General features: G+C 40.2%; 1 protein-coding gene across 2 annotated transcripts in view; it reads right to left on the minus strand.

Moving 5' to 3' along the window:
* Window positions 1–194: 194 nt before the first annotated feature.
* LOC106530784 (endothelin-1) overlaps window positions 195–11896 on the minus strand; it is an 18717-nt gene continuing 7015 nt past the window's right edge. Inside the window, exons 2-4 of one of the 2 annotated variants that reach the window (XM_014026487.1) lie at window positions 4207–4378; window positions 1020–1139; window positions 195–569 (exon numbers count right to left, since the gene is read on the minus strand). In XM_014026487.1, coding sequence (XP_013881941.1) covers window positions 482–569; window positions 1020–1139; window positions 4207–4378 — 380 coding nt within the window. In that variant the 3' untranslated portion in view covers window positions 195–481. Of the gene's footprint in view, window positions 570–992; window positions 1140–4206; window positions 4379–11896 lie in introns of both variants that reach the window. The other variant, XM_014026488.1, reaches the window with a different exon arrangement.

Below are 11896 nucleotides of genomic sequence, written 5' to 3' on the forward strand. Positions count from 1 at the left end.
CTGGTACTGTGGTCCTGGTGTTAGTGGTGTTGGTGCTGTGGTCCTGGTGTTAGTGTTGGTGGTACTGATGGCACCAGTGGTCCTGGTGTTAGTGGTGCTGGTACTGTGGTCCTGGTGTTTGTGGTGTTGGTGGTACTGGTGGTACCAGTGGTACTGGTGTTAGTGGTGTTGGTGCTGGTACTGTGGTCCTGGTGTTTGTGGTGTTGGTGGTACTGGTGGTACCAGTGGTCCTGGTGTTTGTGGTGTTGATGGTACTGGTGGTACCAGTGGTACTAGTGTTTGTGCTGGTACTGTGTTCCTGGTGTTAGTGGTTGTGGTGCTGTTACTGTGGTCCTGGTGTTAGTGGTATTGGTGGTACTGGTGTTACTGGTTTCAGTGCTGTTTGTGGTACTGGGGGTTCCAGTTGTACTGGTGGTAGCGATGCTAGTAATGGTACTGATAGTTCTGATGGTACTGGTGGTACCGGTGCTCTTTCTCCTCCTCAGGTCTGCTCTTTGAGAGCATGTCGACTCCTTTTTTTCCAGAATGCACCTCTGGACCTCTTCAGTTTGTCCATCATGTTCTGTTTCCTGCAGAGAAACAGAAGATGTTCTGAGTCCAGTCTGAGTTTAAACCATGTGTGTGTGTGTGTGTGTGTGTGTGTGTGTGTGTGTGTGTGTGTGTGCGCCCTTACAGTTTGTGTGTGTGTGTGTGTGTGTGTGTGTGTGTGTGTGTGGGTTTGTTTCTTGTGACATTTGGGGGCAATTTTAAGACAAAAATCCTACATTTGGGGACAAAAGTAGAGTCCCCATTTGGTTTAAATGCCATTGATGTGTTGGGGTTTCGGTTTAGGACCAAGGTGTGAATTGAGTTTAGGTTAGTTTTAGGCTTTGTGGTCAGGGTAAGGATATAAAATTACCAAAAATAATGAATGGACGTCAATGGATGGGCCCCACAAGGATATAAAACAAGTTTGTGTGTGTGTGTGTGTGTGTGTGTGTGTGTGTGCTTACAGAGTGTGTGTGTAAGTATGCGCTCACGCTGTGTGTGTGTGGTCGGAGCAGAAGCTGAAACACTCGATGTCCTGCGTGTCGGTGCAGAAGCAGCGCCGCAGATCCCTCCTGAGCCGAACCGGTCCGAACCCGTAAGGAACCACGTGACTGAAAAACAAACGTGTTGTTTATGTTTACATCTGCAGACAGGAAGAACATGCACAAAACAAATGTTAGCATTGATTAGCAACAAAGTAGCTAAAAGCCAAAACGCTGTAGTAAATTTAAAATTATTTGGTTTTAAAAAATAAAGTCAATATTTCAAAAAGGTTTAACTTGACATAACTTCTAAATTCTCAGCAGAAATGAGCCGAACGTTCGAATATATATTGACAGTTAAAGTAGGCGAAGGTCTGCAGAAAAGGAGAACAATCATGATGACAGGTCAAAGGTCAAACAGCAGCAGGAAGTGACTGCAGCATGAGGCCGAACATCGAGGCATCCATCTTGTTTCAATGATGAACAGGTTCGGAGCTTCATGTTGGGTTTTCTCAGCAGCACATCTGGATCTGATCTCCTGAACACAGCTGGAGAGAAAACACAACCGTTTCCCTCCTGTTGACCTCCGTGGTGTTCCTCTGCGGGCCGCAACTCCTCCTCCCCGTCTTTAAACGTCTCATCACCTCCTCTCGGGGTCACAGGGACAAATAAATCTGTGGGAGCTACAGAACTCCAAACCACCGGATCCTGAATGGATCCTCGGTTTCATGAGGGTTCGGGTGGATTTTGGTTCTGGAGGGTTCTGCTGCAGGACCGTGAGAAAAGCTGGACTGAAGCTCAAAGTTCCGGCTGAGATTAAATTAATATCCTCATATCATTTTTACATTTCTGTGGCACACTAAACCAGCTCTGACCTGGACACTTTTCCTTGTGTTTTTAAGCTCCGCCCCCCGCAGCGTTGAGTGGGAAAAGCCCCGCCCCCTGCTACCCACAGCATTGAGTGGTGGTGGTCTGTTTAAAACCGCTTTATGATGAAGGCAGGAAACTAAGTTTAGACTAAACCAACAATCTGAGGTGGTCGCAGCGCTGCTGAAGCTATTTTTGGATTTGCTCTGGAAACTATTTTGGTTTTGACTAAAAACCTCGACTTAATTAAAAATTCAAAGTTGACTCAGAAAAACTGACAGAACTCTGAGTCTCAGCATCCTCTCTAAAAATGTTTGCACACATTTTTCTGAACTGCTGCTAATTTAAAGACAGATATCAAATTTAAAAGAACTAAAGTTAAATAAATCTTACTTGAACCGATTCTTTCAGAGTTTTAATTATCAGACCTGGTTGTGGGTTCCTCAGGGTCCGACCATAATGACTCCTGAGGTCTCCCTGGTGGGTTGTCAATAAAGGGTTAAATGGGTTATTTTCTACAAACACAGAGAAATTACCATCCTGCTGTCTTATTAACTCCACCACGTCTAACTGCTCATCATTGTTGTGTTCTCTGGACTAAAACAGGATTAACTCCTGGAAAACTAAAAACATGTTCAAAACTGTTTGAATGTTTCTGTAAACCTAAACTGTAGACAGGTTCCCTCTTTTTAATCTCAGTTTTTCTTGGTTTATTCTTAATTTATTCTCAGTTTAATCTCAGTTTAGTCTGAAATTGTTCTTAGTTTATTCTAAATTTAATCTCAGTTTATTATCATATTGTTTTTAGTTTAATCTCAGTTTAGTCTCAGTTTACTCTCAGTTTCATCTCAGTTTTTCTTGGTTTATTCTCAATTCATTGTCTGTTCAATGTCAGTTTAATCTCAGTTTATTCTCAAATCATTCTCCGATTATTCCCATTTTAATCTCAGTTTAGTCTGAAATTGTTCTTAGTTTATTCTAAATTTAATCCCAGTTTATTCTCAAATTGTTCTTAGTTTAATCTCAGTTTATTCTCAGTTTATAATATGATGGTTCTTAATTTAATCTCAGGTTAGTCTCAGTTTATTCTCAGTTTATTATCAGATGGTTCTTAGTTTAATCTCAGGTTAGTCTAAGTATATTCTCAGTTTAAACTCAGTTTATTCTGTTTTATCGTTTTAATTTCAGTTTAGTTTAAATTGTTCTTAGTTTATTCTAAATGTGTTATCAGTTTACGGTCAGATTGTTCTTAGTTTAATCTCAGTTTAATCTCAGCTTAGTCTCAGTTTACTCTCAGTTTAATCTCAGGTTAGTCTCAGTTTACTCTCAGTTTAGTTTCAGGTTAGTCTCAGTTCACTATGTTTAATCCCAGTTTATGCTCAGATTGTTCTCAGATTATTTTCAGTTTAGTTTGAAATTTTTCTTAGTTTAATCGCAGTTTAAACTCAGGATAATCTCAGTTTACTCTTAGTTTATTCTCAGATTAGTCCCGGTTTACTTTCAGTTTAATCTCATTTTATTCTCAGATTTGTCTGAAATTGTTCTTAGTTTAATTTCAGTTTAATATCAGATTAGTCTCAGTTTACTTTCAGTTTCTCAGATTATTTTCAGTTTAGTCTGAAATTGTTCTTAGTTTAGTCTCAAACTAGTTTCAGTTTACTCTCAGTTTAATACCAGTTTAAACTCAAGTTAGTCTCAGTTTATTCTCAGTTTATTATCAGATGGTTCTTAGTTTAATCCCAGTTTGGTCTCAGTTTATTATCAGATGGTTCTTAGTTTAATCCCAGTTTGGTCTCAGTTTATTATCAGATGGTTCTTAGTTTAATCTCAGTTTAATATCATATTAGTCTCAGTATATTATCAGTTTAATCTCAGTTTAGTCTCAGTTTATTATAATTTTAATCTAGTTTGGTCTCAGATAATTCTCTGTTTAATCTCAGTTTAGTCTCAATTTAATCTCAGTTTAATTTCAGTTTAGTCTCAGTTTACTCTCAGTTTAATTTCAGTCTAATCACAGTTTAATCTCAGTTTATTATCAGTTTAATTTTAGTTTATTCTCAGTTAGTCTCAGTAATCTCAGTTTATTTTCAGACTTTTCTGAACACCAGATTCTGTTTCATATTTTCACAAATTGTCAAAAACTTCCAGAATCATGATTTTTAGTTTTTCTGACTTAAAGAAACTGAGAAGAGATTCAGACCGGTTCTAGAGGGATCCAAATTTGGTCCAGAACCTCTAGCTCCTGCTCTTCATCATCACCTTTTGGCACAGATTTCCATTTCTACGAAACCAAACCTTTAATACGATTCATCTTTGCCTTCTCGCTCACCTCGGGGTGTTGACCCAGACAATGCCGATGTGACAGAAAAAAATGCACTCCTGGTCTTTCTGGTTCTCACAGGAGCAGCGCTTCTCCCGCCGGTGGGCCATGTGGGGGAGCTGCACGAGGGGGCCTTCCTCCACCATGGGGCCCTCCTCCACCATGGGGCTCATAACAGTAGCTGGTAAATACATAAACAGAAGGGATTATTTACAATCTGTTAAATAACAGTCTGGCTCATCCCCCTCCCTCTTAAGCCTCTCCCAACTAAAAAAGAGCCATCATAAATAGAAATTATTCAGGAGACAAAAACTTTAGCTTTTTTTTTTCTCAGTTTTTGCCTTTGCCATTTAAAATACAACAAAACAAACAAACAAATTTTAGATAATTTTTAGCTACGGAGACTCAAACAGAATGAAGTGAAAAAACTGCATTTAACTTTTTGGAGTGTGGTTTTTGTAGCTTTGACCACAAAAACTCAGAGTCTACACCTGATCTGACACACATATCAAAACCAGCATCCTAATCCAATAAACCCAGCAGAACCCACAGATGGGCTTTGATGTTGCTTACAGCGCACACAGGAATGTTTGGTCATCTAAAGTGGGTTTTACACGACTCCCAGGGAACAAAATAACACCTCATCTCACCAGAAACAGTGTTTATGATCCTGTCTTCCAGAAAATCAAATATCTGAGGCTGGTTTTCATTTTAAGGCTCCAAGGAAGTTAGTAGTTTGACCAAAGCTAAAAAAGGAAACACTTTCAAAACTCGTCCTTTTTATTTTTAGACATATTTAATGAGTTTTCACCAGCGTTTAAAGACAAGCAAAAGTATATTTAACCCTGGAGCCAGAGTGAGGCGGTGGTTAAGATGTCTCCTCTGGGATCCTGAGGACTTTCAGGACCAACAAGAGACCAGAGTCTATCGACTGAATAAAACCAGCTGCTGATCCGACCCAGAGATGAACAAAGGAATCTACAGATGCTGCCACCCCTAACCAGAACAGAATCTCTGGCTTCAACCAGAACAAACAAATTTAAAGTCAGGATTTAATCTCAGAATAAACACAAGGTGTCCGAACCAACAGCCCTGTGGGACCCCACAGAATGACCTCAGTTTTAAAGGCACAGTGTGTAGGATTTGTTGTTTTCAGCGACATCTAGTGGTTGAGTGGTTGAATCATCCTTCCTGGTACTCCCCCCACCCCACCCCCCACTTCCAAACGCAAAGGAGTTGCTACGGTGTCTCTCAAGTGTCAAAAACCTTTGATAATTCCAACCGCGATGTCTACCAGCAGCTTCAGGGCTAGTGATGTTTCAAGTGGTAAGATTATGAGCTTTAATAAGTAAAATTATCCCAGCTACAATGATAGACAACAAATATTACATTTATAGTATTACAACTAAAACCGTTTTTGACGCCGCCACCGCAGTTTGTCCTTCATGAGCCTTCCTAGACAAGATGGCGGCTGACTGTTGTGGCGACCCGCGACCATGGAGATATAAACAGCTTTTTATAAGGTAAAAATAATAAAACAAGGTCTTTGTCTGCAATGATTAGACATGTTTTTATTATTGTCATTAGTGATTATCTCAATTTCAGATAAAAGAATTGACAAAATCCTACACACTGTGCCTTTAAACCAGAGGCCTCGTGAGTTTTTAACCTGCTGGCACTTTGGTTAAAGGAGCTGGTTTAAGTCCCGCTGAAGGTCTGGACCTGCAGAAACTTCAATCTGGTTTCTTTTACCAATAAATCATTAACTAAAAACTGAGCTTACTTTGATTTTAAATATTAAATTTGTTTTAATGAGTCAATAAATAACAGTTTGATTGTTTTGTTACTTTAAATTTCATTTTCATCTTGGCAGAAACCTGAAGACGTTTACTCTCAGCAGCTTTAGTTTATTTAAGTTTCACTAAACAGAAGATAATGAAGAAATAATGAAGCTACTGTTGACCTGTGGGTCAGGTCCAGTAAACATGATGTTAGCGCAAAGTTTTATGAATTTCAGCTTGTCTAAGGTAGAAATATTCTGACATGATGTCAGGCATGTAAGAAAAATAAAAACATTCCTGGAGTGAGCCCGGTTCTGAGGACACTGATCATTACAAGCTTCAAGTGTGACCCAGACTTCCTGGGTTCAGCAGGATCAGGTTTCTGTTTGAAGAAGGAGCTAAAGAGCAGCTAAAGATCCGAAGAGATGAAATTTAATTTGAGGAGATTTTTCTCATTTTAAAACTCCGTCACAGTCGCTCCTTATCCAAAGATTGTCTTTAGAACCAAACTTCCTGACCTCCCAAACAGTTTTCACAGAACCTTTCCAAGCCAAACCCAACGGAGGAGTTCTGTTTAGAGTCAGTGGCTCTGATTGGACCTCCTGTTTTTACTGAACACTTCAGCTCATTTCCTGCAGAGGATTGAAACCTGTGAAAATAAACAAGCTGCAAACCTCTGAACCTGAGACGGACCTTTATGTTCCTTCATCAGAACTGACTCCCAGAAGAACCAACTAGAACAGAACCACCTAACACAGAACCATCTAGACCAGAACCATCTAACACCAGAACCATCTAGACCAGAACCATCTAACACCAGAACTATCTAGACCAGAACCATCTAAAACCAGAACCTTCTAAACCAGAACCATCTAAAACTAGAGTCATCTAACGCCAGAACCATCTAGACCAGAACCATTTAACACCAGAACCACCTAACAGAAACACCATCCATCCATCCATCCGTCCATCCATCCATCCATCCATCCACCCACTTATACAATCCATCCATCCATCTACTTCTACAATCCATCCATCCATCCATCCATCCATCCATCCATCTACGTATACCATCCATCCATCCATCCATCCATCCATCCATCCATCCATCCACTTATAAAATCCATCCATCCACCCATCCATCCACTCATAAAATCCATCCATCCATCCATCCATCCAATCTATCTATCTATCTATCTATCTACTTATACAATCCATCCATCATCCATCTACTTCTTCCATCCATCCATCCATCCATCCATCCATCCATCCATCCATCCATCCATCCATCCATCCATCCACTTATACAATCTATCTATCCATCTATCTATCAGGGGCGGCTGTGGCGGAGTGGTTAGGTGAGTCGTCCTGGAACCAGAAGGTCGCTGGTTCGATCCCCCGTCCAGCCGTCTCAGTCGTTGTGTCCTTGGGCAAGACACTTCACCCACCTTGCCTACTGATGGTGGTCAGAGGGTCCGGTGGCGCCGATGTATGGCAGCCCCACCTCTGTCAGTGTGCCCCAGGGCAGCTGTGGCTACAGTGTAGTTTGCCATCATCAGTGTGTGAATGGGTGAATGTCTGTTAGTGTAAAGCGCTTTGGGGTCCGGAGGGACTTGAAAAGCGCTCTATAAGTTCAGTACCATCCATCCATCCATCTACATATGTACCATCCATCCATCCATTTACATATACCATCCATCCATCCATCCATCTACTTATACAATCCATCCATCCATCCATCCATCCATCCATCCATCTACATATACCATCCATCCATCCATCCACATATACCATCCATCCATCCATCCATCCATATACTGTATACCATCCATCCATCCATCCATCCATCCATCTACTTATACAATCCATCCATCCATCTACTTATACAATCCATCCATCCATCATCCATCCATCCATCCTCTTAGCTCTAGCATTTGGTTCCTTCAGTCCAGGTAATCCTATCAGCACAGGTGAGGGTTAAACCAAGTGGACCAGTAAATCATCTTTTTTTTCCTTCTGCACCACAACAGACTGGAGCAACACCCTCATTACTGCAGACAAGACCTCTCCGATTCAGAACTCCTCTGTTTGAGACAGAAACTCATCCTGACCCAGAAGGAACAGTGAACCCTGACCTCAGACTTACAGTAGCTGACCCTAAACCTCCCCTCTGGACTCTGAAGGTCATAGTCCCAGGACTCCAACAGAACCACATCATCTACAAACAGCACCACAGAACCCTGCTGTGTTTAACCACACCACACAGCAGTCTATGCTGCAGTGGAAACAGGATCAACTGCTCTGTACTGAGCTCTGAGTGTTTGTGGGTCTCAGACCAAACTGTAACTCAACAAATCCTCAAAAGATCCTCACTAGAATCAAGCATGAGTCAAACTTCCTCCTACATCTTCTAGTATTTCCAACAGACTGTCTGCTGTAGAACGCTAGAGGCAGGAAAACCACATTTATGATGATTTAAACTTGTTTAAAGCTCATTTAAGGATCGTTTTAGAACCTTTGAAGTTCTCATTTTCAGACCTGATCTGAGGAAACTGGAGACCTCGTCCTGATCGTAAAGTTTCATCTCCAAATACCAGAAGTGAAACTTTTATTATTCATCTCATTTGCCACATCTGCGGCATCGTTTCCACGTTCTGCACAAGTTCCAACACAGACCTGGACCTGGACCTGAGCCAGTCTGCCTTCACACACAGAAGAGCTGACATCAGACTCCATGCTGAAAGCTGGTTCTTCATTGTTTCCCTGCTTCAGGCCATGAGTCATGTTTCATGGATGCACCGGTTCAGTCTTTACTTCCTCTCCTATAATTTGCTTTCAGTGCTCTGTGGTTTCAGAGCGCCTGTCTTCATAAAGTCGATGCACGAATCTGTGCAACCGTCGCTGTTCGTTTACACGTGTGTCTGCAGAACACACACACAAAAAAAATGTGGTTAAAGCCCAAGGCCAGACCACGGTTCAGGCTCCTGCTCCACGTGGAGCCGTCCAAACCAAAGAGAGTCCTGACAGGATCTCTTTGCTTTCGCTAGATTTACTGTCGCCACAGCTAATCAAGCTCAGCAAACACAAAAACAGCTAAAACTCTGTCAGGTTCCTAATTATTGAGCTAAAGTTGCAGCTTGGCGGGCGACGTGCATCCCTGTCCGTTTTATCACAGGTAGGTCTGCTGACGGCCAGTCAGTTGTTTGGACCATCAGGAGCCGGAATTTCTCAGATTCCAGAAGCTTCAGTTGTTTTATTGTTTTCTTGGTGTTTCTCAGCGTGAATAAAGCCACAGAACAGAACTGTTAGTTTTCTGTTGACAGTTTTATGAAAACACTGCGGCTGCTGTCAAGAGTTTCTGTGTTTTTAGCTCAGGTTAGTTTGGAGGGAAGAAACGGAGCCGACAGCCAAAGGAAACGTCTCCTGGGAGCTTGTGAAGTCCAAACGTCTCCAGTTTGAAGGAGCCCACAGGACAGAGGGGTGGTGGGAGGGAAGCCCGGTCCAACAAGATCAACAACAGCAGTTCCCTCAGTGAACCACCAACAGACCAGAACCTCCAGACCCAGAACACCAGACCACATTCATCACTGTCAGACTAAAACACTTTGCATTTAAAACCGGGGGGGGGGGATATGATTTATGTTCGATAAATGAACACAAAACTAATCTTACTCTAAATATTTAATCTGCTGCAGGTTTCATGAAGGAACAAAACTGACGTCTTTCCTCAGAGATTAAAGTGAAAATATAATTAATATAAATCAGTTCATTAATGAATAATTCTTTACTTGATGCAAAGAGAACCTGCTGAACAAGAACACAATACAACCCAGTAAATAACAAAAAGTGTACCAAGTGTACCAATAAGTAGGTGTAAGTACCTGGTAAGTACCTGTAAGTACCTGGTAAGTACCTGTTAGTACTGGTAAGTTCCTATAGGTACCTGTTGAGACCTGTAAATACCTGTAAGAACCTGGTAAGTACCTGTAAGTGCATGTAGGTATCTGGTAAGTACATAATAAGTACCAGTAAGTACCTTTAAGTACCTGCAGGGACCTATTAGTACCTGATGAGCACTTTTAAGTACCTGTAAGGCCCTGTAAGTACTTGTAACATCCTGTAGGTACATAGTAAGTGCCTGGTAAATATCTGGAAGTACCTGTAAGGACCTGTAAGTATTTGTAAGTACCTGAAAATATCTGTAAGGACCTGGTAAGTACCAGTAAGTACAAGTATATCTTGATAATTATGGTTAAAATCAGTGCCTGCAAGTACTAGTAAATACCTGCAAGGACCTGTAAGTACCTATTAAGTATGTGTTAAGTACTTGCAAGTACATGTAAGTACCTGGTAAGTACGTTTAAGTACCTTTAAGTGCCTGGAATATCCTGTAAGTACCTGTTAAATACTTATAAGTATTATAAGGACCTGGTTAGTACCTGTAAGGACCTAGTAAGTATCTGGTAATACTTTAAAGTACATTTAAGTACCAGGTAAGTACCTAGTAAGTACTTTTAATTACCTGTAAGTACTTCTAAATACCTGCAACATCCTGGATGTACCTTGTAAGTACCTGTAAGTACCTATCAAGTATGTGTTCAGTACTTGAAAGTACGTGTAAGTACCTGGTAAGTAATTTTGAGTACCTGTAAGTACCTGGTAAATATATACAAGTATTATAAGGACTTGGTAAGTACCTGTAAATACCTGTAAGTACCTAGTAAGTATATAATAATACTTTCAAGTACCAGGTAAGTACCTAGTAAGTACTTTTAAGTACTTGTAAGTACTTCTAAGTACCTGTAACATCCTGGATGTAACTTGCAAGTACCTGTAAGTACCTATTAAGTATGTGTTAAGTACTTGAAAGTACATGTAAGTGCCTGGTAAGTAATTTTAAATACCTGTAAATACCTGTAAGTACCTAGTAAGTATCTGATAATACTTTCAAGTATCAGGTAAGTACCTAGTAAGTACTTTTAATTACTTGTAAGTACTTCTAAGTACCTGCAACATCCTGGATGTACCTTGTAAGTACCTATTAATTATGTGTTAAGTACTTGAAAGTACACGTACAGTAAGTACCTGGTAAGTAATTTTAAGTGCCTGTAAGTACCTGTTAAATACTTATAAGTATTATAAGAACTTGGTTAGTACCTGTAAGTACCTAGTAAGTATCTGGTAATACTTTCATGTACCTGTAAGTACCAGGTAAGTACCTAGTAAATACTTTTAATTACCTGTAAGTACTTCTAAGTACCTGCAACATCCTGGATGCACCTTGTAAGTACCTACCAAGTATGTGTTCAGTACTTGATAGTACGTGTAAGTACCTGGTAAGTAATTTTAAGTACCTTTAAGTACCTGGTAAATATATACAAGTATTATAAGGACTTGGTAAGTACCTGTAAATACCTGTAAGTACCTAGTAAGTATCTGATAATACTTTCAAGTACCAGGTAAGTACCTAGTAAGTACTTTTAAGTACTTGTAAGTACTTCTAAGTACCAGTAACATCCCGGATGTAACTTGTAAGTACCTGTAAGTACCTATTAAGTATGTGTTAAGTACTTGAAAGTACATGTAAGTACCTGGTAAGTAATTTTAAGCACCTGTAAGTACCTGGTAAATACTTATAAGTATTATAAGGAATTGGTAAGTACCTGTAAATACCTGTAAGTACCTAGTAAGTATCTGATAATACTTTCAAGTACCAGGTAAGTACCTTAAGCACCTGTAAGCAGTGGTGGACAGTAACAAAGTACTTTTACTTTATTACTGTAATTAAGTACATTTTTTGAGTATCTGTACTTTACTTGAGTAGTTATTTATTTGGGAACTTTTTACTTTTACTCCACTACATTTCAAAGACAAATATTGTACTTTTTACTCCACTACATTTCTAGGAAGCTTGTAGT

Source organism: Austrofundulus limnaeus, unplaced genomic scaffold (assembly GCF_001266775.1).
Source record: "Austrofundulus limnaeus strain Quisiro unplaced genomic scaffold, Austrofundulus_limnaeus-1.0 Scaffold557, whole genome shotgun sequence".
Taxonomy (NCBI): Eukaryota; Metazoa; Chordata; class Actinopteri; order Cyprinodontiformes; family Rivulidae; genus Austrofundulus; species Austrofundulus limnaeus.